Source organism: Carcharhinus amblyrhynchos, chromosome 33 (genome assembly GCF_965287045.1).
Source record: "Carcharhinus amblyrhynchos chromosome 33, sCarAmb.v2.hapA, whole genome shotgun sequence".
NCBI classification, from domain to species: Eukaryota; Metazoa; Chordata; class Chondrichthyes; order Carcharhiniformes; family Carcharhinidae; genus Carcharhinus; species Carcharhinus amblyrhynchos.
The window spans coordinates 222,835-248,858 of record NC_137356.1 but is presented as its reverse complement, the minus strand read 5'-3'; the positions used below and the strand labels follow the sequence as shown (position 1 = coordinate 248,858).

At 42.4% G+C, this 26,024-nt stretch overlaps 2 protein-coding genes across 8 annotated transcripts in view; one reads left to right on the top strand and one right to left on the bottom strand.

Annotated features, from left to right (window-relative positions):
* The window catches only part of odad3 (outer dynein arm docking complex subunit 3), a 43,556-nt gene extending 41,484 nt beyond the window's left edge, over positions 1-2,072 (bottom strand). The window contains exons 1-2 of the mRNA XM_080216344.1: positions 1,756-2,072; positions 474-595 (exon numbers count right to left, since the gene is read on the bottom strand). Of these exons, the coding sequence (XP_080072470.1) occupies positions 474-595; positions 1,756-1,831 (198 nt within the window). The 5' untranslated portion in view covers positions 1,832-2,072. The remainder of the gene's footprint in view (positions 1-473; positions 596-1,755) is intronic.
* The window catches only part of LOC145360865 (tartrate-resistant acid phosphatase type 5-like), a 37,215-nt gene extending 11,917 nt beyond the window's left edge, over positions 1-25,298 (top strand). For 3 of the 7 annotated variants that reach the window (XM_080216345.1, XM_080216350.1, XM_080216351.1), the window contains 6 exons: positions 13,693-13,783; positions 14,705-14,904; positions 15,680-15,807; positions 15,897-16,094; positions 23,002-23,149; positions 24,613-25,298. In XM_080216345.1, coding sequence (XP_080072471.1) covers positions 13,693-13,783; positions 14,705-14,904; positions 15,680-15,807; positions 15,897-16,094; positions 23,002-23,149; positions 24,613-24,855 — 1,008 coding nt within the window. In that variant the 3' untranslated portion in view covers positions 24,856-25,298. Of the gene's footprint in view, positions 1-7,250; positions 7,601-7,620; positions 7,883-13,692; positions 13,784-14,704; positions 14,905-15,679; positions 15,808-15,896; positions 16,095-23,001; positions 23,150-24,612 lie in introns of those variants that run through there. The other 4 variants (XM_080216349.1, XM_080216348.1, XM_080216347.1 and 1 more) reach the window with 4 other exon arrangements.
* Positions 25,299-26,024: the final 726 nt, after the last annotated feature.

Genomic DNA, 26,024 nt, shown 5'->3' with positions numbered 1-26,024 from the left:
GAACATGTTGGGATTTTCCCTACTTTTACCAGCCAGAGCTGTCTCATATCCCCTCTTTGCATTCCTAATTGTTTTCTTAAGCTCCATCCTGCACTTTCTATACCTCACTAATGCCTCCACTGATTTATCTCCTCTGTTTTTCTACATTCTCTACATCTATAACCACTTTAAATCATGCTTCTGTATGTGAACCAAAATGCTTATCTCACTCCTCCTTTTACTTCAATTTCTTAAAACTCATGTTTTAACTGAGTATTTGGTCACTCCTTCTCATCTCTTCTTCAATAGTACAGCATTTATTCTTTTTAATATTCTCACTTTGTGAGAATATTAAAATGCAAGTTTGTTGTTTCTCCATCACGGTGATGAAGCCAAGTTTAAAAAAAAATCAAAAGTTGTTATAATGAAAGAGAATTCCTGAGCCTGTCAGAAAGACAGAGATCAAAACTCCAGAGTGACTTATTTGATCTTACCATCAGTGCTGCAGCCAGCATTTTGTGCAGGCGCTTATTATCCTGTCTGAGGTATTGAATGGTCTCTTTGTTTTTCTTGATTTTCGATTGTGAACTTTCATAATAAGCCTTACGATCACCTTCTGAAATAAACCAGTCAGTAAGGTTAGTGCACCATTTCAGCTCAATCTACCTAGGGATCCAGTATAACCAGGTACTGGGAACATACGGAAAACAAAAACAAGTCAGCAAATTGGAGAGAATGCACAGAGGTTTATTTTACTGCAAAACAGAATCTTTAGTCATTCTCAAAATTTCATCTTCCAGAATCTTCTGTCTTCTTTGGTGATTTCTTCTGCCTTCAAACTCAAGATGAGGCTTTCTTTTAAGACATAAATGTAGCTGTTACACTGGCAGAGACAGTAGCCTCTGAAGCTGGGAGTTGTGGCCGTTGCTGTCTGGCCCCCTGGAACTGGGAGCTGGCTCTTATACTCCTGATGACATACCAAAATCCTCCAGTAGGATTGGTTTACAGATTATCAAAGCATCAAATTCAAATCTGTTGGGCTGCTGTTATTCAAATGCCTAGTTTAAAGTGCTTGGTTAAAATTCAAAAACAACCTGTTGTCCTGGCAGCACTACTGCCTAGCCTCATGGTACAATATTTCAGTCTATATACCGCTTATACCTGCATCACTTCAGTACGGAAAAAAACCTTATTTTACAGAACCATGAAATGCTTTATCCTCTTACCATTTTACATTGTTTTAATAATTTCACAACACCTTTGTTTATATTTTTCTGTCTCTACCACGCCAACATCATTTCGGTTTACATTCTCGCTCAAGTTAGCACTGCTGCCTCATAGCGACAGGGACCTGAGATTGATTCTGGCCTCGGGTCACTGTCTGCTTGGAGTTTGCATATTCTCCCTGTGGCTGTGTGGCTTTCCTCTGGGTGTTCCAGTTTCCTCCCATAGTCCAAAAATATGCGTGTTAATTTAGCTATGCTAAATTAACTCTTGTGTCGGGGAAAGCAGGATAAAAATGAGGGGTTACAGGATAGAACTTGACTGGGATGGTGGTCGGTATAGAATTGATGTACCAAATGGCTCCTTCTACACTGTAGGGATTCTCTGATTCTAAGTAAACTAAAGAGATGAAGAAAAACTTTTCCCCACACACCTGGATTAAAATATCTCAACAGTTTACATCATTCCCTGGTTCGAGGTATTTAGTCAAAAGGGACATGTCCAGATATCTTTCATTTAATTTCCTGCATACATTAAACCAACCAAACTTACCCAACAACTGGATTTTTTTCTGCAAATCCCAAATCAGTTCCTGCACAGGGACTCGCAGTGGTCCGAGCATGGTCATAGACTCCTCCGGGTCGTATTTGCTTTGTCGGTCCCTGTTCTATAAATGGCCCAGTGCCTACTGAGGGATCAGTCTCCGTGTCTGACTGTTGAGGCGTCTATTTCTCTCTGGCTATAGATTCTATCTCTCTACTTCTGTATCTATCTTTCTCCCGATCTATATTGCTTTCGTCTGTCACCTCTTATCTGTGCCCCCAGCTTTCTGCCCCCTCTCTTTTTCCATCTAACTCAGTTTCCCGGCTGTAATCTCCCCGGCAACAAGCAACAGAACAGTTGCTGAGAAACCACCATTTCCGTTTCCTGTTCACTTTGGTGCTGTTCCAATTCAGGGTTTTATTTTGTGTTAAATTCTCACTCAGCAGGTTTGGGAGTCTATACTGCCGTGCCCTGCCTCTCGGCTCTGTAATGCTCTTCCACCCAGGCTCCCTCTGTACCGCATTCGAATGTGAACTTGCAAGAACTTCCTGAACTGATATATAATCCCTAACTTTCCGAGTCAGGAAATATATCAATGGCAGTTCTTTATATTTTAACAGGTGTGTTGCTATCTGCTCCCAATGCCAGATGAGTTAAAATTGGGTTCCGTGATATTAGAGCTATGGAAATAAAGCGTGGTTGTATGAGCATCTTCCAGGAGACCGTAGAATCGTTACACTGAGTCCCTTCGGCCCATCGTGTATGCACCAGATCTTCAAATCAGCATTTCACCTCTTGCTATTCTCCTGCCTTCACACTGTAAATCTGCAGATCATTTCTTTTCAAATAATCTTCAATTTCACTCATGAATGCCTCGATTGGACATGCTTCCACCACACTGTCAGGAAGCGCATTCCGCTAGCTGTGTAAAAAACTATTTTCCTCATAACAACTACCGCAAAATGGGACCTCAGGTTCATGCTCCTTACATCAATGGGGACAGTTTCACCTGCTCTGCCCAGACCTTTCATGATTTACAATACTTTGAACAAATCTCCTCTCAACTTTTTCCCCAAGGAGAATGGTCCCAATTTAATTCTGAATTGATTTGATTTGATTTATTATTGTCACATTTTTTAACATACAGTGAAAAGTATTGTTTCTTGCACATTATCAGACAAAACATATTGTTCATAGAGAACGAAATGAGAGAGTGCAGAATGTAGTGTTACAGCCATAGCGAGAGTGTAGAGAAAGATCAACTTAATGCAAGGTAAGTCCATTCAAAAGTCTGACAACAGCAGGGAAGAAGCTGTTCTTCAGTTGGTTGAGACATGACCTCAGACTTTTGTATGTTCTTCCCAAAGAAAGAAGGTGGAAAAGAGAATGTCCGGGGTGCATGGGGTCCTTAATTATGCTGGCTGCTTTACCAAGGCAGTGGGAAGTGTAGACAGAGTCAATATACAGGAGGCTGGCTTGCGTGATGGATTGGGCTAAATTCATGAACTTTTGTAGTTCCTTGCGGTCTTGGGCAGAGCAGGAGCCCATACCAAGCTGTGATACAACCAGAAAGCTTTCTATGGTGCATCTGTAAAAGTTGGTGAGAGTCCGGACTTTCCCCTCACTGTTTCACTCTGAATTCCCGACTCTCTCCTCACTGTTTCACTCTGAATTCCCGACTCTCTCCTCACTGTTTCACTCTGAATTCCCGACTCTCTCCTCACTGTTTCACTCTGAATTCCCGACTCTCTCCTCACTGTTTCACTCTGAATTCCCGACTCTCTCCTCACTGTTTCACTCTGAATTCCCGACACTCTCCTCACTGTTTCACTCTGAATTCCCGACTCTCTCCTCACTTACCCTCTGAATTCCCGACTCTCTCCTCACTGTTTCACTCTGAATTCCCGACTCTCTCCTCACTGTTTCACTCTGAATTTCCGACTCTCTCCTCACTGTTTCACTCTGAATTTCCGACTCTCTCCTCACTGTTTCAGTTTGAATTCCAGACTCTCTCCTCACTTTCACTCTGAATTCCCAACTTTCTCCTCACTGTTTCACTCTGAATTCCCGACTCTCTCCTCACAATTTCAATCCAACGCTGGCATCTCCAATCGTGGTGACCACCAATATGGCAGACTGCCAGCTCAAAGTGGGGAGGATCTCCAAGAAAATTGCACATATCAACACAGATCCACTCATATGACAAAGGAACAGCTGACGAAAGCACGTGATAACAAATAAACCTGTTGGATTTTAATTTGGTCCTCTGAGACTTCTTACTGTTTCAGTCTGAATCCCCAAGCTGTTGTTTTAATCTGAATTCCCGCCTCTCTCCTCAGTGTTTTGTACTGAACCCTGGCTATCTTCTCAAGGGGATTAAACTGAATCCTGGGCTCTCTTAGTTCTTAGTTAAACTGAATTCCAGGTTCTGTCCTTGCTACTTTAACTGACCCCCTCGGTGTCCTCATTGTTTTCCATGACAATTATCGTTATATAGGAATATAGGCACAGGAGTAGGGTCTTCTAGCTCTCAAGCATGCTTTGCTATCCACCATTGTCATGGCTGATCATCTGTCTCAATGCAATTTTCCCACACTTTACCTTTATTTCTTGATGACAATCTATTGACATCTGCTGGGAACATACTCAATGACTACCTTCACAGGCCTCTGGTGTGGAGAATTCCAAAGATTCACTGAAGACACTCCTCTTCATTTCTGTCCTAAATATCACATCTCTTATTCTGAATTGGTGTCCCCTTTTCAACCCCCCCCCCCATTCCAATCAGGGGAAACATTCTTCCTGCATCTACTCCGTTGTGCTTTAGAAGAATTTTGTATACTTCAGTGAGATCACCTCTCATTCTTCTTAATTCTAGAGAATACAGGCCAATCTCCTCAATCTCTCCTCACAGAATAATCCTGGCATCCAGTTTGCACCGTGATGGTGCCACACAGTATAATGGATGCTATCCTCAGTATGAAAACAAAACACTGAAAAAAACTACTACTCGCTCAGAGTAACTGTTCAAAATGTCTGACAGGACCTGCATGGGACAAAACACATCCCATCCACAAACCTGACCCCTTCCTGACACCCCCCCCACCTTTCCAGGGGATGCCCACACCACCTCCATCCCAGTGGAGACCCCCTCCCCACTGGTACAACCCTTCTGGCCAACCTCCTGCCCCCCCATCCCAATCCGACCCTCTCTCTAATAGTCTGATCTCCCTCTTTCTTCTAGTCCAACCTCCCTCCCCTCCCATTATTCTAATCCCTCTCATCAGTCTGATACTTTGCTCCCCCCGACTCATCTTGCCTCTTTAAATTATCCCTTTAGACAATTTTTTTATTTCAAAAATATACTTTATTCATAAAAATCTCAATTAAACCACTGTAAACCTACATGTCTAAAAATTGTAAACAGTGCAGAAAAAAACACTTTTACAGTCATTAACAAAATTACAGTTATTATGTTTCAAAACATAAAACTACATACATGCCTCAAATTTTACTGTGTGCCGTTTTTTTCTCAGATTGGCACACAGTTACGCAGGCTGAGGGTGTTCTGCAGCTCCCGGGCCCTCGGTCTGCCTCTGTTAAAAGGTCTTTCCCCATTGTGCCTTTGCAGCGGCTGCCCCAAGCTTCAGTGCATGACACTTTACAGCAGCTAGTGTGGTAAAAAGGGGGCATGTTTTTCTTCTATGTGCCCCAGTTACTCTGCATCAATGCAGCCAGGGGCACATTTTGCTGCTCCTGTCTCACCCACCTGAGTGAGGAAGGTCGGGTGAGACAGGGTTTTGGAATTTCAACCTGGCTAAGTTCATCTAGATTGACAACCTGCCAAAGATTACCAGTCCACGGAAGCTACAGGCCACATTTTCGTAAGGACCGTGCATGCATCATTCCTATCAATAATCACATGGATAAATGTGTCTGCTACAGGTAACTTTGTGAGGGTAAGGTCATGTATATTTTTTCCTCTTGTTGGTTCCCTTACTATCTGCCACAGGGCATGTGTGGCAGGTATTTTCTTTGGTGCTGGCGAGTTCTGTTAGTAGTAGTGCTACAGAGCCACTCTTGATTAGCCGGAATTCTCCCAGCCCGCCCACCAATTTTAGCGGCCGGGTTGCGGAGAATGTGAAATGCCATTGACAACTGGGTAGGTATGTCCAGCTTTTAGAGTAGCGCAGCGAGAGAATTGCACCCATTAAGTCTGTGCTCTTGCCACCCTCAGTGCGTCTTCAACATATGGTGTTCAACATGTAAAGTTAAGTTTATTTATTTATCACAAATAGGCTTACATTAACAGTGCAATGAAGTTACTGTGAAATTCCCCTAGTCGCCACACTCCAGCACCGAACCAGCACATCTTTCAGACTGTGAGAGGAAACCGGAGCACCCGGTGGAAACCCACACAGAACGGGGAGAATGTGCAAACTCCACACAGACAGTGACCGGAGGTTAGGAATTGAACCTGGGTCCCTGGCACTGTGAGGCAGCAGCACTAACCACTGTGCCACTGTGTTGCTCCATGTTGCTACATGTAGGAGTACTAATTCACCAGCTGAGGGATGACATTTTGAACCCACTTGACCCGATGCCATGAGATTTCAACTGCAATGTTGAGGATTCCCAGAGTCACTTTACTGTGACTGTCTAGCATCATGCCACCACTTGTGATGGGTCTATCCCATCAGTGAAACGGGACATATTCAGGGATGGCTGTGAGATCTGACTTGGTGAATATCACAATATCAGGCTTGATTAGTCTGAGGCACAGCTCACCCAATTTTGGCAGAACTCCCTGGATGGTAATGAGAGCACTTTGCAGGATCGACTGGGCAGGCTGTGCATTTCTTGTTTCAAGTGTCGGTTGATGTAGGGTGCATTCATTTTTTTTCAACTGTTTGATAGTGGTTTGATACAACTGAGTGACTTGCTAGATCACCTCAGAAGGCAGTTAAGAGTCAGACACATTGCTGTGAGCTTTGAATCAGTTGTAGATCAGACTGGGTAAAGCATTGGACTGAGGTAGGCACAGTAAAGTCCAACATTTGGACTTTAACCTGGTGTTGTGAGACAACTTACTGGGTAAAGGATGACAGAGTTCTTTCATTAATGAAGCAGATGGATTTTTACAACAATCAGTAGTTTCATGGTCACCATGAACAAAACTAGCTTTTTACTCCAGATTTAATTATTTGGATATTCACAGCATTTTGTGTCAGGCTATTGATATGTCAGGCACTCGATAGTACCTAGACTGAATCACTTTTCTCTCTTTTCCGAGGATATTGAACCTTGATGAGTTAAATACCTCGGGATAACCAGTTCTATATCCACTGTCTTCCTTATCTGTGAGCGTGTGCAAGATATTCAACTGGAGGGAACTCCATAGTCGAATCTCGCTGTCTTCGGCGCCTCCTTGTGTCACCAGATACGCCTGTGACCAGGGTAGCAACAACTTTTCCCTAAGCCTGTGCAATGGGACATGAACTTTCCAGCTGTGTGTGCCTCAGTACGGCACCAAGTAAGGTGCCAGTGTTTGGAGGTGGGGCAGAGAATTTGCTACAAAACCAAAAAATGCTGGAAAATCTCAGCAGGTCTGACAGCATTTGTGGGGAGAGATTAGAACCAACGTTTCGCGTCTGGATGACCCTTGGTCAGTGAATTTGCTGACCGGATTCCCCCCCTCAAGTTTTGCTGACGGGCTATCCATTGGAAGGCGGATCCTCTATTCAGTTCCGCTTATTTCTGTGAATATTTACGGGTTAGTCGGCGTGATTAAAACTGGGTCCTTTATAGAGGAACTGGAACGTGGAGAGACATTCGGTGAAGAAGCAGGGCAAAGGTAAGAACCTCTTAGACAGAGGAGAGGACCGGAGTGAGTGCTCTGCTGAGGGCATGGCCTCAGCTTTTGCATTGTCTGTGGCCAGTCAGTGTTAGTGTAGTGGAAACATTTGGCTGGTGTCTCAGATAAGCATTGCTGAAACTCGGAGATTACTGCTTCCAGGGAACCAGTGGTTTGTTGGTTTTAAACTTATTGTAAACGGAAATTCCCGAGCACGTAACAACTGCTGCAAAGCTGAAGGAGCTGCAAGACAAAACCAGACTGAAGCGTATGGGACAATCTGTGAGTTCTGGAGTTTAAGAGATGGGATTTGGGGTTAAAATTTCGACTGAGAGAGAACTCTCGGGGGTCAGTAAGGGAAGAGAAAATCTCATCGAAGTGCCTCCTTTCACTTTCGATACTCAGTAATGCAGCACTCTGTCCTCATTGCTGCTCCATGCTGTATAAAGGCAGGCTGGAACCCATGGTCTTTAGATGAAATTAGCATGCTATGGAGGGAGTTCTTCTGCTTCTAACGTGGGATAAATGCAGAAATGGTTTTTTATACTTTTCATAGAAACATCCGGCCTTTGAGCTTGCTTCACAATTATGATCGTAGCTGATCATTCAACTCAATGGCCTGATCCCACCTCCCCCCCCCCGCGCCCCCGCCATCTTCTCTGATCCCAGTCACCCCAAGCTATATTTAACTGCTTGAAAACTTGCAATGTTTTGGCCTCAACTACTTTCAATGGTAATGAATTCCACAGATTCACCACTCTGGTGAAGAAATGTCTCCTCATCTCAGTCCTAAAAGGTTTACTCTGTACCCTCAGTCTGTGACCCCTGGTTCCAGATACTCTCACCATCAATGGATAGCAAACGTTGTCCCATTGTTTAAGAAGGGGAACGGAGACTTCCCCGGGAATTATAGACCGGTGAGTCTTACTTCTGTTGTGGGCAAAGTTTTAGAAAAAATTATTAGGGATAGGATTTATAGTTATTTAGGGAGTAATGAATTGATTGGAGATAGCACGGTTTTGTGAAGGGTAGGTCGTGCCTTACTAACCTTATTGAGTTTTTTGAGAGAGTGACCAAAGAGGTGGATGGGGGTAAGGCAGTTGACGTGGTATATATGGACTTTAGTAAGGCGTTTGATAAGGTTCACCATGGAAGGCTTGTGCAGAAAATGCAGATGTATGGGATTGAGGGTGATTTAGTTAATTGGATCAGGAATTGGCTAGCAGATAGGAGACAGAGGGTGGTGGTTGATGGTAAGTATTTGTCATGGAGTTCGGTTACAAGTGGTGTGCCTCAGGGATCTGTTTTGGGGCCACTGCTGTTTGTAATTTTTATAAATGATCTGGATGAGGGTATAGTTGGGTGGATCAGTAAATTTGCTGATGACACCAAAGTCGGAGGAGTGGTAGATAGTGAAGAGGGGTGTCATAGTTTACAGAGAGACTTGGACAAGTTGCAGAGTTGGGCCGAGAGGTGGCAGATGGAGTTTAATGCGGAAAAGTGTGAGGTAATTCACTTTGGCAGGAATAACAGATGTGTAGAGTATAGGGCTAACGGTAGGACTCTGAATAGTGTTGATGAACAGAGGGATCTAGGTGTATGTGTACATAGATCCCTGAAAGTTGGGAATCAAGTGGATAAGGTTGTTAGGAAGGCATACGGTGTCTTGGCGTTTATTGGTAGGGGATTGAATTTAGGAGCCGCAACGTCATGTTGCAACTGTACAAAACTCTGGTGCGTCCGCACTTGGAGTATTGTGTGCAGTTCTGGTCCCCACATTATAGGAAGGATGTGGAGGCTTTGGAGAGGGTGCAGAGGAGGTTTACCAGGATGTTGCCTGGTATGGAGGGAAGGTCCTATGAGGAGAGACTGAGGGATTTGAGGTTGTTTTCGTTAGAAAGAAGGCGGCTAAGAGGGGACCTTACTGAAACATACAGGATGATTAGAGGTTTAGATAGGGTGGACAGTGATAGCCTTTTTCCTCGGATGGAGAATGCTAGCACGAGGGGGCATAGCTCTAAATTAAGGGGTGGTAGTTATAGGACGGATGTCAGAGGTAGGTTCTTTACCCAGAGGGTGGTGAGGGATTGGAATGCCCTGCCTGCTGCAGTTGAAGATGCGCCTAGTTTGGGGGCGTTTAAGAGATCCGTGGATAGGTTTATGGATGGAAAGGGATTGGTTTAGGTTAGAGGGTCATTGCTTTTTTAATTGGTCGGCGCAACATCGTGGGCTGAAGGGCCTGTTCTGCGCTGTAATGTTCTATGTTCTATCAGGAACATCCTTCCTGCATTTACTCTGTCCAGTCCTGTTAGAATTTTACAGGTTTCTATGAAATTCACTCACTTCTTTTGAACTGCAGTGAATACAATCCTAACTGACTCAATCACTCCTCATTTCAGTCCCACCATCCCAGGAATCAGTCTAGTAAACCTTCTTTGCACTCCCTCTCGGGCAAGAACATCAATCCTCAGATAAGGTGACAAAAACTGCACACAATATTCCAGTTGTGGCAAGGTCTTGTATAATTGCAACAATACATCTCTACTCCTGTTTCACTCTGGGAACAAAGATTTTCATGTCAGAGAACACAACATGCTAAAAGCTGGTAGACAGGTATAAAAAAATGAATACAATATTTGCCTTTCCCTCACATAGTAAATGGTGGGGGAGTCTAGAACTAGGGGTCATAGTTTGAGGATAAGGGGTAAACCTTTTAGAACTGAGGTGAGGAGAAATTTCTTCATCCAGAGGGTGGTGGGTGGTGAATGTGTAGAATGTAGTTGAACCCATTGTCTGATTTCAAGACAAAATTAGAAATAGCTCTTGGTGCTGAAGGGAGGTCAGGATATTGAATTTGATGAGCAGCCATGATCAAAATGAATGGCAGAGCGGACTCGAATGGCCAAAAGGCCTACTCCTGCTTCTAGTTTCGATGTTGAAAACAAAAGTGATGAAGTGGTCAGTTTTGGTTAGTAGTGCTAGAGAAATGAAAAATTGCAAATGTTGAAACCCTTTTTCAAAAAAGGGATGTATGACTGAGACTTATAACTAGAGGCAATCAGGGTAACCATAGTGGTGGGGAGCCTGTTAGAAATGATATCCTGGGACAAAATTAACAGTCAATTGGACAATGTGTATTAAAGAAATCCAGCACAGATTTATTAAGGGAAAATCACAAACTTGATTGATGTAATGGAGATGATAATGGTGATGTGGTGCACATGGATAGAGTGTGACATAATAGGCTTGCTATCAAAATTGAAGGGTTTTTTAATCCATTCATGCGTTGTGAGTGTTGCTGGCTGGGCCAGCATTTATTGCCCACCTTTGAGGGCATTTAAGAGCAAACCACATTGCTATAGGTCTGGAGTCATGTGTAGGCCAGACCAGGTAAGGATAGCATATTTCTCCTTCCCTAAAAGACATTATTCAACCAGATGGATTTTTAAGACAATCAACAATGGTTTCATAGTCATCATTAGACTTTTAATTCCAGATTTTTATTGAATTTAAATTTTACTATCTGCTCTGATGGGATTCAAACCCAGGTTCCCTGGGTCTCTAAATTGAAGTCATGATGTGGATGTGCCGGCATTGGACTGGGGTAAACGCAGTAGACTTTTTACTCTCTAAATTGAATCCAGCAACAATACCGCTATACCACCGCTTCCCTAAGTCCCCTGAATAAAAGGGAGCTGTGGCAGCAGGAATATGAAATTAGCTGAGTAACAGGGAGCAGTAGTGAACAGTAGTTTCTTTTTGGAGTGGAGGAAGCTGTACAGTGGTGTTCCACAGGTATTTGCACTAGGATAACTGTTTTCCTTGATTTATATTAATGACTTTGACATGGGTGTAGAAGGCACAATTTTGAAATGTGCAGATTACATAAAATTGTAAGTATTTGTGAGAAGAAACTTCATGTTGCCATGGATAATCATGAATGGGCAGACAAGTGGCAGATGAAATTTAATGCTGCAAGTGTGGGGTGATTCATCTTGGTAGGAACAACAAAGAGAGGCAATAAAAAGTAACAAGGAATCGCAATAATAGCAAATTGAGGATGAATGTGCACAAATTGTGGAAGGGAAGATTGAGAAAGCAGTTAATGAAGGCATATGGGATCCATATAGATAAACATATGATCCTACCAAAGACCATTACCCCCTGCCGGTGGCAAGCTGCCTCTGCTGTGGGAAACATGGCGTGAGGTGAAAATCCCAGTCACAGATTACAAAAGCATCGAAGTTCAGATGGTGCTTCATAAAACAGCCTCAACAGAAGTATTGTCTGGTTCTGAATGCTATGCTTTAGATAGGTAGATTGCAGGGTGAGGGACATCAGTTACATGGGTAACTTGGAGAAACTTTCTTCTTTTTAGAGAAGGTTAAAGGGAAATTTAGTAGAAGAGTTCAAAATTGAGGGGTCGACATCAAATAGATGGGAGGAAACTTCTAAGTTGAGAACCAGCGGACTTCAATTTAAGATAAATAGCATAATAACCAATCCCAATATGGAAATTATTTTTAGGGCTGAGAGTGGTTAGGATTTGGAATGTATCAGCTGTGATATGGTGACTCATGACTTTCAAAAGGGAAATGGATAAATAGCTGCAAAAAATAAATTTACAGAGTGACAGGAAGGGCTGGGAAGTGGCAGAAGCTGACAGCTGCACAGATATGGTGGGCTGAATGGTCTTCTTCTGTTTTGCAACCATTCTATGACTAACTCATTTCTTGCCCTCCTAGTCAATCGTGTTGTTTTTATATTTTTCCATAACCATTTTTCCACATACCTGTCCCTCTATCTCCTGCTGGGAGCTCTACCCATATGGCCTCGCTGGATGAGCCCTCTAAGGTGTCTTCCCTTGGTACAGCTGTGGTATTCTCCCTAATCGGTAACACAACTTCCCATCTCTTTTACATCCCTCTCTATCATGCCTGAAACATCTAAGTCCTGGAACGTTAAGCTACCAGTCCTTCCCTCTCCCTCTCAACCAAGCTTCTGTAATAGTTACAACATCATAGATATATGCACTAAGCCAAGCAGTTCATCTGCCTTGCCTGTCATACTCCTTGCGCTAAAATAAATACACATCGGACTGCCAGACCTGCCATATTCAGTAACCTCTCCTTCTTCCTCTTAGCTTTACTGGCCTTAGTCTGTAACTCCTCATTGGTCACTCCACTTACTGACCTACTGCACTGGTCCCAACCCCCCACCACTCTAGTTTAAACCTGCCTAAGTGACACTTGCAAACATCCCTGTCAAAATATTAGAGCCTCTCCAGTTCAGGTGCAACTGTTTCTTCTTGAATAGGTCCCACCTGCCCTGGAAGACTTCTCAATGATCCTCCCTCCGACACCAGCTCTCTAGCCACATGTTTAACTGTAATATCTTCCTATTCCTAGCCCCACTGGCATGTGGCATAGGAAGTAATCCTGAGATTACAACCCTAGATGTCCTGCTTTTCAATTTACTACCTAATTCCTTTTGCAGGACTTCATCACTCTTCCTGCCTATGCTGTTAGTACCAATGTGCACCACAACTTTGAGTTTATAACACTGAGGGGTAATCTAATTGAGGTATTTAAAATTCTAAAGAGATATGATAGTTCGCTGGAGGGGAATCATGAACAAAAATACCATAAGGATATGAAAGACTATCCGTCAGAAGTAGGTAAATAGAATCAAGGTACAGATTAACATGATTCAACAGTCATGTTGAACTACCTAGTTCTGAGTCAGCCAACATGGGATCTGATTACAGTATAAACAAGGCAAGTTGAAACCTGTTCTAGGGGCAGCATCCAAATCCTCTGCCCCTGACTGCTTGAGAAAACACAGGTGTAAAATTTCATCCAAATCCACTGCCCCTCACTTCTTAACAAAAAACAGTTAAGAAACACAAGTGAAACTTAATCTGAGTCAGATATTAAGTCCAGGAAGTGATAGTGGGAGTGAGCCAACATTGTTTGTGGAAAAGGTTCAGTGAATCTGTTAATCTGCTGCAAATCACAAGACATGCGCCTTTAGAATTGGATTGTAAGAATTCCATTGCATGAATCTGAGTTATTTACTGCATTGTGTGCAAGTTTCAGATGGCGGTGTTTCTGAGCATTGCAGTGATACTTCTGATCATTCTTCAGACTGTGTCATCAGGCTCCAGCCCTACTGATGAGATAGGTAAGAGAGTTTTCCATTCTCCTGCATGATTCTGCTAACACTCACATGTTCCTACTGACAAGCAATGTGGACACTTCAATGTGTTGTAGGACATTTAAAGCTGTTGCCTGCCAGGCATTGTGCTGATGATGTATGCGAATGATTTGTATATATTCGGATTTCATGTAGCAATAAAATTGGGTGTGAGGTTCTAAATGGCCATCTTTGGCAATAGATGTCGCACAGTCAAAAGTGTTATAAACCAGAGACTTGAAGCTACAGGTGAGTCTTAGACAACAGAAAGTGCAGATAGAGATATATCTCACTTTTTAATAGCATTCCTAGGTCTGTAAGAAGACTTTCCCAATTCCTAGTATCCCTTGATTTGTTCAAGGATTTGCAAAGTTCCATCCAATTCAACATCTCCTGAACCTGCTAAAGCCATTAAATTTGCTAATTAGATAAGAGAGACAAGCTTCTAAATAGAGCAACTGTTGATTTGGTATTTAGTTGCACAGAACAAATCACGAATTCTTGGTTGGATGGGGTGAGTGCTCTAAAAGTTCCTATTGAGTCAGGAGGTTTGGATTTGACAGATCACATCAAACCTGTTTAGTTTTTTTGTACTAATTCATAGGTATTAATGGTTTGGAGCCTAGACACTGATTTAGTTATTAGTCATGTTTTCTAAATTTCAATGTGGTGAACTTCAGTTGTCAGCGTCCAAATTTTGGAGGTGGGAGCAGAACGTGCTGGAAGGATAATGAGTTTAGACTATCAGTTAAAAAGATTGCTTTAAGGTGAGTCATAAGAATTACAACAAAGAACAAGGCTAATCAGTTCATTGTACCTATCCAGTCTAGCTTTTCAATTAGTATCTGTTAATTTGCTACATTCTTTGTACGCAATCTGTATAACCCTATTCACTTAATCTTGGCTCAGGTCACTCCAAAGCCATCCGTTTCTTGGCACTCGGTGACTGGGGAGGGCTTCCATTTTCACCATACACGACTCCTGTGGAGAGAAGTACTGCCCAACAAATGGGTGTTGTGGCTGAGACGATGGGCGCTGACTTTGTCCTCTCTCTGGGGGATAACTTTTATTACACTGGTGTTTACAGCCTCACCGATAAAAGATTTCAGGTAATGGGACTGAATTTTCATTTTCCTTATACCCCAGACGAGGATTTTGGGGGAGGCTCTAGAAAAACCATATGTGACTTGTGGCTGTGCCTGTTGTTGAGCTGCAGGTGGGATGGGTTGGAGGGCCAATTAATGTCAATTAGCTCTCTGATAGCAGAGCTTAAAATGTGCTGGTGTAGTGCAGAATGTCAAGAACATCTGAGCATCTGTGTTATAGTTAAACAACAATTACTTGGATTTATATGGAACATTTTACTATTGGAAAGGCTGCTTCACAGCAGCAATTATCAAACAATTCGACACTGAACCACATTAAGTATTAGCACAGTGACGGAAAGCTTGGAGATGTATGTTTAATGACCATCTTATAATGATGGGGGAGAGAAAACAAGCTTTAGGGAATGAATTCCCATGAACGGCTGAAAGCACAGCCACAAATGACAGAGCAGTTAAAATTAAGATGTGCAAAAGCCTAAGACAGAGTAATTTGGAGATTTTGATGGGTCATAGAAGGCCACAGAGATGGGGAAGGATGAGGCCATGGGAATTAGACCTTTAAGTTTTTGCATTAGTCAGATGCACATTTATTACTGCCAATTGGATTATCGTTTGATACCATCAAATGTCACCCAAAATAATCTCTAGTAGGGCAAGAATTCTCAAGAGGCAGTATTGATTTTTAGTGTAATTTCTGCTTCAAAGACTCTCAAGTTTTAGATTTATTTTAGGCCAATAGATTGATAATCAGAGGTTGCAGTGTTCTTTGTGATCACAGGAAACATTTGAGGAAATCTTTTCTGCCAAGTCACTGAAGGATGTGCCCTGGTTTGTTGTAGCAGGAAACCATGATCATTTGGGCAATGTCACTGCACAGATCGAGTATTCTAAAGTCTCCAAAAGATGGTGAGATGGGTTAAGTTTCCTGCAATTTCCCATTTCTCCAACATCACAACTGCTTCTTATTTGTTTAAACATTATGGTTTGATTTCCAGGAATTTTCCATCTTACTACTATGACTTGAACTTCACCATCGCAGACTTTAACACCACGGTTACAATCCTGATGCTAGACACGGTCCTGCTCTGTGGAAATTCTGATGACTTTCAGGGGAAGGAACCAGAAGCACCAAAAGATTATATGGTGGCTGACAAACAACTGGAGTGGGTCAGGGACAAGCTGAAGAATTCCAGGTCTGTATACAACCACCACTTTTCCCTGTGGTGAAGAGTCAATTCTACAACATTATTTAACTAGTTGTGTAAAGAAAAACCTTTTTAATGGTGTCTTTCATGCCCTCTGCATATTCCAGTGCTTCAGAACCAATTGATTACCTTTAGAAATGCAGTAATTATTGTTCTGCTGTTACAATCTCAGTTGGTGTTACTACTGGACAGAATGGAACCCTGGCTCAAAATACTTTTTTAGAAAATGTGGAAGAACGGTCACAGGAATGCCAATTAGCTTTTAACAACTAAAATGCATTTATTACACATGAAAAGTTTGACAACAATACAATACTCCTTCACTCCCACTTTCTTCACAAATATATATAGATTTAAAGGATAACACAGATCACAAAATATATTTTACGCCATGGGTGGCACAGTGATTAGCACAGCTGCCTCACAGCGCCAGGGACCAAGGTTTTATTCCAGCCTTGGGTGACTGTGTGGAGTTTGCACATTCTCCCCATGTCTGTGTGGATTTCCTCCAGGTGCTCAAGTTTCCTCCCACAGTCCAAAGATGTATGGGTTAGGTGGATTAGCAAAAGTAAATGTGTGGGGTTACGGGGATGGGGCCTGGGGCCTAGGGCCTCTTTCAGAGAGTTGATGCAGCTTCAGTGGGCCAAATGGCCTCTTGCATTGCTGTGGAGATGCCGGCGTTGGACTGGGGTAAACACAGTAAGAAATCTGACAACACCAGGTTTAAGTCCGACTGATTTATTTGCATTCTGCGTTGCAGCAGTTCTGATGTTCTCAGTAAACACACAATCCCTATAACTCAACAGGATAAACGATGGTCTGACAATATCTACTCTGAAACCAAGTGGCAGGTGCCATTCAATTGAACTTCTGTGGATTTCTCCTGAAATCCTCCCAGATGATTATAAGACTGAGCTGACTGATCTCATTGGACTCTGACTGCTACATGAGTGTTTCTAAACTCTGTGTTGGCGTGCATGCAATGGGTCGAAGAGCCTCTTCTGTATTGTATGATTCTATGACATGCCTTAGAATCTTCCTTAAAAAAATGCTTTGCCTTTGATGCTCCCAGCAAAGATTTGCTTCCAGGTTTTACAATTCTTTCAGTATTCCTTTCTCTTGAATAATGGCAAGCTTTCACACAAGCTCTCCAATCCAATTGAAGATGATTGCTTCAAAGACTGGGAAAGGAAACAAGCATAATTGCTTCAATCACCTCTGCCTTTTTCATAGCCAATTTCATCCAGGTTTGCACTTCTCAGTTCTGTCTGTAACTTCAGTGAACAGTACCTTGCCCAAATTTCAGTTTCTGTTTCCCTTTTGATTTCAATCCTCATGGAAACCTCTATTTTCATTACCTAGTTTCTGGAACTAGCCTTCTTGCCCATTACTCCATTGTATGGTTTTCCTGCTTCTAGCTTCCTGGCTCCAAGTTCAGTTAAAAACAATCTCAAAATCTTTCTTGCCTAAAGTGGCCCTTTTTTTTTTACCTTTCTTACACAAACACTAAACTTACTTAAAATCTATACCTTATTTCTAATATTCAACAATACAACCATAGATAACTTGAAGCTACTTTTGCTGCTGATGCTGCAGACAAGGAAGGCATCCATTTGTCACCTATCGCTGATTAAAAAGCTGGTGGGTCTATTTTTATTCTTGGAGATAAATGTTGACAGGTCATAAAGGCATTCCCATGCTCTTTAAGTGGTGCTACATCCACTAACAGGTAATTGGGGTCATAGAATCATAGAATTCCTATAGTGCAGAAGGAGGCCATTCAGCACCACCTCTCTGACAGAGTATCTTACCCAGGCCCACCACCTTGCCCTATCCCACAGCTAATACATCTAACATACACATCTTGGGAGGCTAAGGAGCAATTTACCATGGGCAATTGCCCTAATCTGCACATCTTTAACCTGTGGGAGGAAACCTATGGAGAGAATGTACAAATTGTCACTCAAGGTCGGAATTGAAACCAAGTCCCTAGAGTTTTGAGGTAGCAGTGCTAACCACTGTGCCACTTTGTAATATCGTAGTGAAAACACAGCACTGCAAACAATATTGCATTTGACTGAAACCTCTGCCTACGTGAGTTCAAACCAAGGGATGAACTTTGTATCCATGACCTCTGACTGAGGCAAGAGAGCTACCACCTAGCCAAGCCTGCATTTTATTTTTTTAAAGCTGGGAACTTGTGCAGCTTTGCTTAAACACATTCTCTTTTTCTTCAATTCAACTGTCAGCCAATAAGGTAAACCACACAGACCAGAATCCTGAATTCTGAATCTGCATTGCATTTGCTGATTTCAGCTGTGACAGACACTGGGCATACAATTGGTTTTTAAGCCCCTGGTCAAAGTGAGAAAAGAATTAACAAGGGTTTCTGCTTTTAACTTGTTATGGAAAGTGAGTATCAAGTAAGACCAGGGCCAGGTGGAAAGTCCAACTGATATTACTGATTCAGCTTGCAACTGAAGAATGTTCAGACTCTTGGCACCCATAGTGACAATGATATGCATTGCATAAAGAAATCTTTTTCCTAGCTGACCTGTAAATGGATTCTGAGTACTGTATTTTATGTAGTTATTGTTTAATCACATTAAGTGGGCTGAAATGGACAAGTTGGGCCGAAGGGCCTGTTTCCATGTTGGAAACCTCTATGAAATGTTTTACAGTGAGGCTGCTGTTCATTCTGTTTAGTTCTTCCCAATGAGATGGGAACCGCATTAACAAATGCAGAAGGGATTAGAGGTAGTGTATTGAGATGAATTGAAAACTGGTCGTCAGACAGGAAAAACAGAATAGGAATGGTCAGTGTAGGCTTGGAGGGCCAAAGGGCCTGTTCCTGTGTTGTAATTTTCTTTGAATAAATGGGTCACTTTCCAAAGGGGCAAACCCTGAAAGCTAGTGGTGTTTACTATCAAATAAACCTGTTGGACTTTAACTTGGTGTTGTGAGACTTCTCACTGTACTCACTTTCCAAACGGCAGTGACTAGTGGAGTATCACAGGGATCAGTGCTGGTACCTCAGCTGCTCACTATATATATTGATTTAGATGAGAGAACTAAATGTAATATTTCCAAGTTTGCAGATGATACAAAGCTGGGTGGGAGGGTGAACTGTGAGAAGGATACAGAGATACTTCAATGTGATTTGGACAAGTTGAATGATTGGCAGATGCAGTATAATTTGAATAAATGTGAGGTTATCCACTTTGCTGGCAAAAACAGGAAGGCAGATGACTATCTAGCTATAAACTAAAAGGGGAGTGTGCAGCTGGACCTGGGTGTCCTTGTATACAAGTCACTGAAGGTAAGCATGCAGGTGCAGCAGGCAGTTTTAAAAAAAAGGCAAATGGTATGTTAGCCTTCATAGCTAGAGGATTTGAGTGCAGGAGCAAGGATGTCTTGATGCAATTATACAGAGCCTTGGTAAGGCCATACCTGGAATATTGTGTGCAGTTTTGGTCTCCTTATCTGATGTTTTTGCTCTAGAGGGTGTGCAGAGAAGATTTACCAGACTGATTCCTGGGATGGTGGGACTGACGTATGAGGAGAGATTGAGTTGAGTAGGATTGTATTTTCTGGGATTCAGAAGAATGAGGTGGGATCTCATAAAACCTTTTACATTCTAACATTATGAGGGGCATAGATAGGATGAATGCACATTATCTTTTTCCCAGGGAAGGGGAGTTGAAAACTAGAGGGGAAAGATTGAAAAGGGACCTGAGGGGCAACTTCTTTGTGCAAAGGGTGGTATGTATGTGGAATGAGCTGCCAGAGAAAGTGGTTGAGGCAGGTTCAATAGCAACATTTAAAAAGCATTTAGATAAGTACATGGATGGGAAAGGATTGGAGGAATATCAGGCAATTGGAACTACCTGAGGGGGGCACCATGCTCGGCATGGACTGAGTTGAGCCAAAGGGCTTGTTTCCATGCTGTATTGCTCTAACTAGATGTAGGAAGGATGTTCCAGATGGTGGGAGTGTCCAGAACCAGGGGCCACAGTCTGAGGATACAGGGTAAACTGTTTAGGATAGAGGTAAGGAGAAATTTCTTCAAGTGGTCAGCCCAGGGAATTTTTTTTATTTATTAGTGGGACATGGGTGTTGTTAGCTGGCCAGCGTTTATTGCCCATCCCAAGTTACCCTTAGTGAGCTGCCTTCCTGAATTGCTGCAGACCATGTTCTGTGAGTTGACCCACAATGCCTTTAAGGAGGAAATTCCAGGATTTTGATCCAGCTGTGAAGGAACAGCAATATATTTCCAAGGATGGTGAATGGCTTGGAGGGGAACTGTCGCAGCTGGTGGTGTTTCCATTTATTTGCTTCCCCTGTCCTTCTAGATGGAAGTGGTTGTAGGTTTGGAAGGTGCTATCTAAGGACCTTTAGTGAATTGCTGCAGTGCGTCTTGTAGAAGTACACACTGCTGCCACTGAGTGTCGGTGGTGGGGGGATTGAATGTTTGTAGATTCAAGTCCAATCAAGTGGACTGCTTTATTCTGGATGATGTCAAGCTTCTTGAGTGTTGGAGCTGCATCCATCCAGGCAAGTGCTGAATATTCCATCATACTCCTGACTTGTATCTTGTAGATGATGGATCTGGGGAGTCAGGGGGTGAGTTACTCGCTGCACTATTCCTAGCCTCTGACTTGCTCTTGTAGCCATTCGTTACCACAAAGTAGTTGAGGCCAAATCATTGAATGTTTTCAAGAAGCAGTTAGATATTATACTTAAGATGAAGGAGATCAAAGGATGGGGCAGGGGGTAGGGGATGGCATGCAGTGGAAGAGGACGGCGAGATCAGGCTATTGAGTTGAATGATCATAATAAATTGCAGAACAGGCTAGAAGGGCAACTGGCCTCCCTGGCCTACTTTCTATGTTTACTGCCAAAGTAAATAACTTCAATTAAATTAATTTTAAAAATTGAATTGACTTTAGAACTATAATAAATGATTAAGCTAAAGATTCTTGTTTGACACTTGCCTGCTGTCTTGTGATGTCATACGATTTTCTTTTGGACTGAGGTGGAGCTTCAAAACTTGCCACAAACCTCCTGGGCTTCCAGACCTTGCTTGCCTACTGTTTCTCCGTCAGCCCCACTACCTCACAATCACCTTCCCTCTACTCTGTCTTCCTTCTGCCTCCCAGCACACCTTTTTATTTCTACAGAGCCTTGAATGTAGAAATGACCCATGAAACTTCAAAGGTGTAAGCAGACACAATTGGGACACATAGAGGTATTAGGATGGATAACCAAAATCTTGGTCAAAGAGAAGGGTTTAAGGAGGGTCTTAAAGGAGAAATGGATGTTGTAGTTCCAGAACGTAGATCAAAAAAACTGAAGACACAACTGCCAAGAATGATGTATAGATGGGATGCGTAAAAGATCAACATTGGAGGGCTCCAAGTAATAGTTTCAGCTGTTTAGATTTTTAGAAATTCTATCATGGGATGGAAGAGTCACTGACTAGGCCAAAGTTATTGCTTATTTACTCTTGAGCATGTGGTTGTGAGTTGTCTTCTTGAACTGCTGCAGTCCATATAATGTAGGTGCACCCACAGTGTTATTTGGAAAGGAGTTCCAGGACTTTGACCCAGCAACAATGATGGGATGGCAATATAGATCCAAGTCAGAATGGTGTATGACATGGAAGGGGAAATTAGCAGATGCTAGTGTTCACATATATCTATTGCCCTTGTCCTTCTAGGTCAAAGGTTTGAAAGGTGCTGCCTAAGGAGCCTTGAGTTGGTGTGGTGCCTCACATAGATGATACAAATTGCTGCCACTGTATGTCAGTGGTGATGGAGGGAATGAATATTGGAGATGGTGAATGGGGTGCCAAACAAATGGGCTGCTTTGTCAAGCTTTTTGAGTGTTGTTGGAGCTGCACTCATTCAGGCAAATGGAAAGTATTCCATCACACCCCTAATTTCTGCCTTTTAGTGGCTTTGGGGAGTCAGAAAGTGAGCTATTCTCCTCAGAATTCTCAGTCTCTGATTTTGGTTTTGCAGCCATAATATTTATGTCTGCTCCAGTTCAGCTTTTGGCCAATGATAACCTCCACAATTTTGGTGAGAGGTTCAGCAACGGTAATGCCATTGAATATGAAGAGAAGTTGGTTAGATTTGCTCTTACTGGCACTTGTGTCGTGTGAATGTTACTTGCCACTTATTAGCCTAAGCCTGAATGCTGTCCAGATGTTGTGCGTATGGACATTGACTCCTTCAGTATCTAAGTAGCGAATGGTGCTGAACATTGTGCAATCAGTAAACATACCTCACTTCTGACTTTATCAAGGGAAGGTCATTGAAGCAGCTGCAAATGGTTAAACCAGGACACTACCATGAGGAACACCTAGAGTAATGTACCGGAACTTTGATCTCCAACAACCATCTTCCTTTGTGCTAGGTATGGCTCCAACTAGTGGAGAGTTTTCCCCCCAGTTGTCATTGACATCAGTTTTGCTAGGGCTCCATGATGCCACACTTGGTTAAATGAGGCCTTTGTCAAAAGCATTTACTCTCACCTGAGTTTAGCTCTTTGTCCATGTTTGGACTAAGGCTGAAATGATATCAAGAGCATTGTAGCTCTGGTGTAGACAGTCTAGCAGCTATGAACTTTGGGACTCAGCTGTGATGATAGATAATGCCCTTTGGAACTTCCTCAGTTTCCTCAGATTTGCTTGTTTCCCAACTTTTAAAATCATTAATTTCATTCAATCAATAATTGTACAGTTTTGTCCATTTCCTCTATATTAATGCCTTGAGTTTTTTTGTGTGTTGCCTGTTGGGGTTTAAGACATTTAATTACTCTGTTCTTGAAAAAGAACAAAAATTTTTTTTTAAAGTTTAGAGTGACCAGCTTCCTTTCTCAAATCCTCCAGATCAGATTTCCTGATTGTTGCTGGACATTACCCAGTTTGGTCAATTGCTGAACATGGACCCACCAAATGTCTGGTACAGAAGCTGTATCCTCTCCTTACACAGTACAGGGTCAGTGCATACTTCAGTGGGCACGACCACAATCTTCAGGTAAGTAGTCAACATCGCAAGTCCTTTCATGCCAAGATAGGGGTCAATATAAGTGACTATTCACGCACCCAACCTCCTGCATGCAATGATGGTCTATTTGAGAAATGTAAACATGAATACTATGTATTGGTAGATCTTACTTGGTCAGCCACTGGTATCTATGACCATATAGCAACCACAGCTTAGCCCAATTCTGTCTTCCTCCCCTTTGCATATGCATGTTCTAACACTGATCAGGTTTGGAATTCTAGTTCTCTTTTCCCTTAAATGGACCAGGGAGACTGAATCCAACTGTAATCTCCCTACTAATGTCCTAGTTGAAATTAGTTTCAGCACAAACTAAGGGATGGGACCTTCTAATCTCACTGAATCCCTAAAGTGCAGGAGACCATTCAGCCTACAGAATCTATGTCGACTCTTTGAATGAGCATCTCACCCAGATCTATCCCATCCCCTGCACTATTCCTGTAATCTTGCACATTTTAACATAATATGGAGATGCTGGCATTGGACTGGAGTGGGCACAGTAAGAAGCCTCACAACACCAAGCTAAAGTTCAACAGTTTTATTTGGAATCACAAGCTTTCAGAGCGCAGCTCCTTCATCAGGGTGAGTGATGAAGGCGCATCACTCCACACTTACCATAAGATATGAGCAGAATTAGGCCATTCGGTCCATCGGGTCTGCTCTGAAATTCGATATTGGCTCATCCATTTCTCAACTCCATTCTCCTGCCATTTCTCCATAATCTTTGATCCCTTCACCAATCAAGAGCCTATTTTTCTGCCTTAAATACAGTCAATGACTTGGCCTTCACAGCCTTCTGTAGCAATGAATTCCACAGATTCACCACCCTCTGGCTTTAGAAATTCCTCCTCATCTTGGTTCAAAAGAGTCATCCCTTTTACTCTGAGGCTGTGCCCTCAGATTCCTACTAATGGAAATATCTCCACTCATTCCACTCCACTCATGCCTTTCAGTATTCAGTAAGTTTCAATGAGTATAACCTTTATGGCTAATCCACCAAACCTACACATCTTGGGACACGAAAGGGCAATTTAGCATGGCCAATTCACCTAATCTGCACATCCTTGGACTGTGGGAGGAAACCAAAGCACCTGGAGGGAGAACATGCAAACTCCACACAGTCGCCTGGGTTCTTGGCACTGTGAGGCAGCAATACGAACCACTGTGACATGACTGCCTATCTGTTTGGATCCACTACTGTATTGGATATTAGTTATTCGCTGAGCAGATGGAGAATTATGGGCTCACAAAACATTGAACTGGCAGATCATTAGTTATTGTCAGCCACTGGTTCCCTCCGAAACGCACCCAGCAATAAATAAGGCGAGTGGGAGGGACCCTGTAAATTTATATTGACAATTGCATCACAAGGATTGAATGCAATTGATTTTAAATTCCAAGTTTCTTAATTTTCTCCTACTCTTCCTTGTTTTTAGTTTATTCAGGATGGTGATGGAATTGGCTATGTCGTAAGTGGAGCTGGAAACTTCATGGAATATTCAACAAAGCACAGGCACCTTGTTCCAAAGGAATGGCTTAAATTTTTTTATGCAGATATCAGCTCTTTGGGAGGCTTTGCTTATGTAGAGATCACCCCAGAGCAAATGGTGATCACCTACATTGAGGCTCTTGGTAAATCCCTGTATCAGACTACAATTCCCAGACGGTCAGATGGATGAAGCATCTAGTTATCCATTACAAAAATTGACCAGAAAGAGCAGTGCTGAGTAGGAGACCAGTTGCCTTAAATGTAACAATTGACTTTCTTCCATGTATGTTTAAAATTTGAATTTCTGCTGAAAATGAGCTTTTATTGCCAAATTCTCTGACGTGCCACCTGCCAACCTCTCATGGATTGAGTTCTGCTACTCATACCTGCAAACAGTAGTGTACTTCTTCAGTACTACTTTCATTTTGTTTTTCATTACATTCACACGTAGAATTCTCAAATCCATTGTTTCATTTGATAATGTGACAAACTGCTTTTGGTTGCACAAAGAGTAATGATGATAAATTTGGGCTTTGGCTTACCTGGGTCAAGCAGCCAGGATTCAGGGAGGAAATTATGCAAAATGAGTTTGTGTAAAGGCAAGTGAATAAAATAAAATGCCATGACATTCAAGGACCTGTGAGACTCAATAGAGCAAAAGAAAATTACAGCACAGGAACAGGCCCTTTAGCCTCCAAGCTTGCACTGACCATGCTGCCCGACTTAACTAAAACCACCATATCCCTCTATTCCCATCCTATTCATGTATTTGTCAAGACGCCCTTAAAAGTCACTATTGTATCTGCTTCCACTGCATCTCCTGGCAACAAGTTCTAGGCACCCATCACCCTCTGTAAAAAAAAATCTGCTCATACATCTCCTTTAAACCTTGCTCCTTGCTCCTTGCACCTTAAACTTGTGCCCCCTAGTAACTGACTTCCACCCCGGGGAAAAAGCTTCTGACTATCCCATTGCAGAGAAGCCAGCTTGGTGCTTGCTGGATGAACAGTGAATCTTCTTGTAATAAGCAGGACTCTCACTGAAAGAAAATATAATTCCAGAAGCTTCCCTAGCCCTCCATTTTCAGCTGGAATTGGAGAAATGCCAAGTGAGAGTTTCACCTGTAGACAGACCCCAACCACAGCAAACAGGGATAAGTGTGTGACTTGATTCTAATTTGTAAGTATACTGGTCACAATAATACAAATTATGTCAGCAAATGTGATGTCAGAAGTGGCCAAATAGGAGTAGTCAGTGAATTAGATCCTATGATGCCTGTTCTGATATTTAAACTTGGCTCAACCTGAAGTTTAAATTTTCTAAATCTGTTACAATGTGAATTATCCTTGGTGTTCTTTG